At 48.6% G+C, this 808-nt stretch overlaps 1 protein-coding gene across 1 annotated transcript in view; it reads right to left on the reverse strand.

Annotated features, from left to right (window-relative positions):
* LOC122547839 (diacylglycerol O-acyltransferase 2-like) overlaps positions 1-545 on the reverse strand; it is a 28,794-nt gene extending 28,249 nt beyond the window's left edge. The window contains exon 1 of the mRNA XM_043686414.1: positions 362-545. Coding sequence (XP_043542349.1) covers positions 362-545 — 184 coding nt within the window. The remainder of the gene's footprint in view (positions 1-361) is intronic.
* Positions 546-808: the final 263 nt, after the last annotated feature.

The raw sequence follows: 808 nt of genomic DNA on the forward strand, positions 1-808 counted from the left end.
GATAAAAGTTTGTTGTTCTTACAGTTTTTGATGTTTGAGATGGAATTGAAATACTGTTTGTTGAGAGTATGAATTCTCCTGAGGATGTAGTACAGAGTGGGTCCTTTGCAATTCTGAGAGAGTGTGGCCCTCAGCTGAGGCAGGGCAGACTGTAGAGAGGTTAGGTACCGGCGCATTGCTGCAAGCGTGGAGCGGAGGATCTTGATGGAGAACCGTTGCTGGTGTTTTTGAATCTGTAATCTGTACAGAGAGAGGTCATGTTCTATCACTTACAAAGTTCAGGTTGGTGATACAGTCCGGGACAAACACGGGGATCACCGGAAAGCTGTTACCTCACAAACGGGACAGGAGCAAAACATACCTGGCCCCTCAGAGCAGCTAGAAGGCCTGCCAGAAACTGCTGGTTCTCCCCCTCCACCTAGTGTTGAGCTGTCCTCAGAATCCAAGATGGATGCAGCCTCTGCTACGGCCGGAGGAAGAGGAGGTAACTCTCCCGAAACTCTCTGGATGCTGAGACAGGCTGGGGTCTGGTACACGTCGCCCATGTGAGAGTCTGAGTCAGACTCGGGGCAAGAATATCATAGGAAAAGCTATAAGAGAAAGACCAGGCACGGGTCATCCCTGGTCATCGTAAGTCATCCCTTCACTTGCTATTTAGCGGTTGACACTTTAGTCACACAGTTTGACACTCTTGATCACCTGCAGAGACTTGTTGTTCAGCCTGTTGACATTCCACTCATACCATTTGTACCATCTTTTGATGTCTCTGCCTATAAATTCTGTGCCTGTGTGCTTCCCTTCACTTCAG

Source organism: Chiloscyllium plagiosum, unplaced genomic scaffold (genome assembly GCF_004010195.1).
Source record: "Chiloscyllium plagiosum isolate BGI_BamShark_2017 unplaced genomic scaffold, ASM401019v2 scaf_1494, whole genome shotgun sequence".
In the NCBI taxonomy this organism is placed as follows: domain Eukaryota; kingdom Metazoa; phylum Chordata; class Chondrichthyes; order Orectolobiformes; family Hemiscylliidae; genus Chiloscyllium; species Chiloscyllium plagiosum.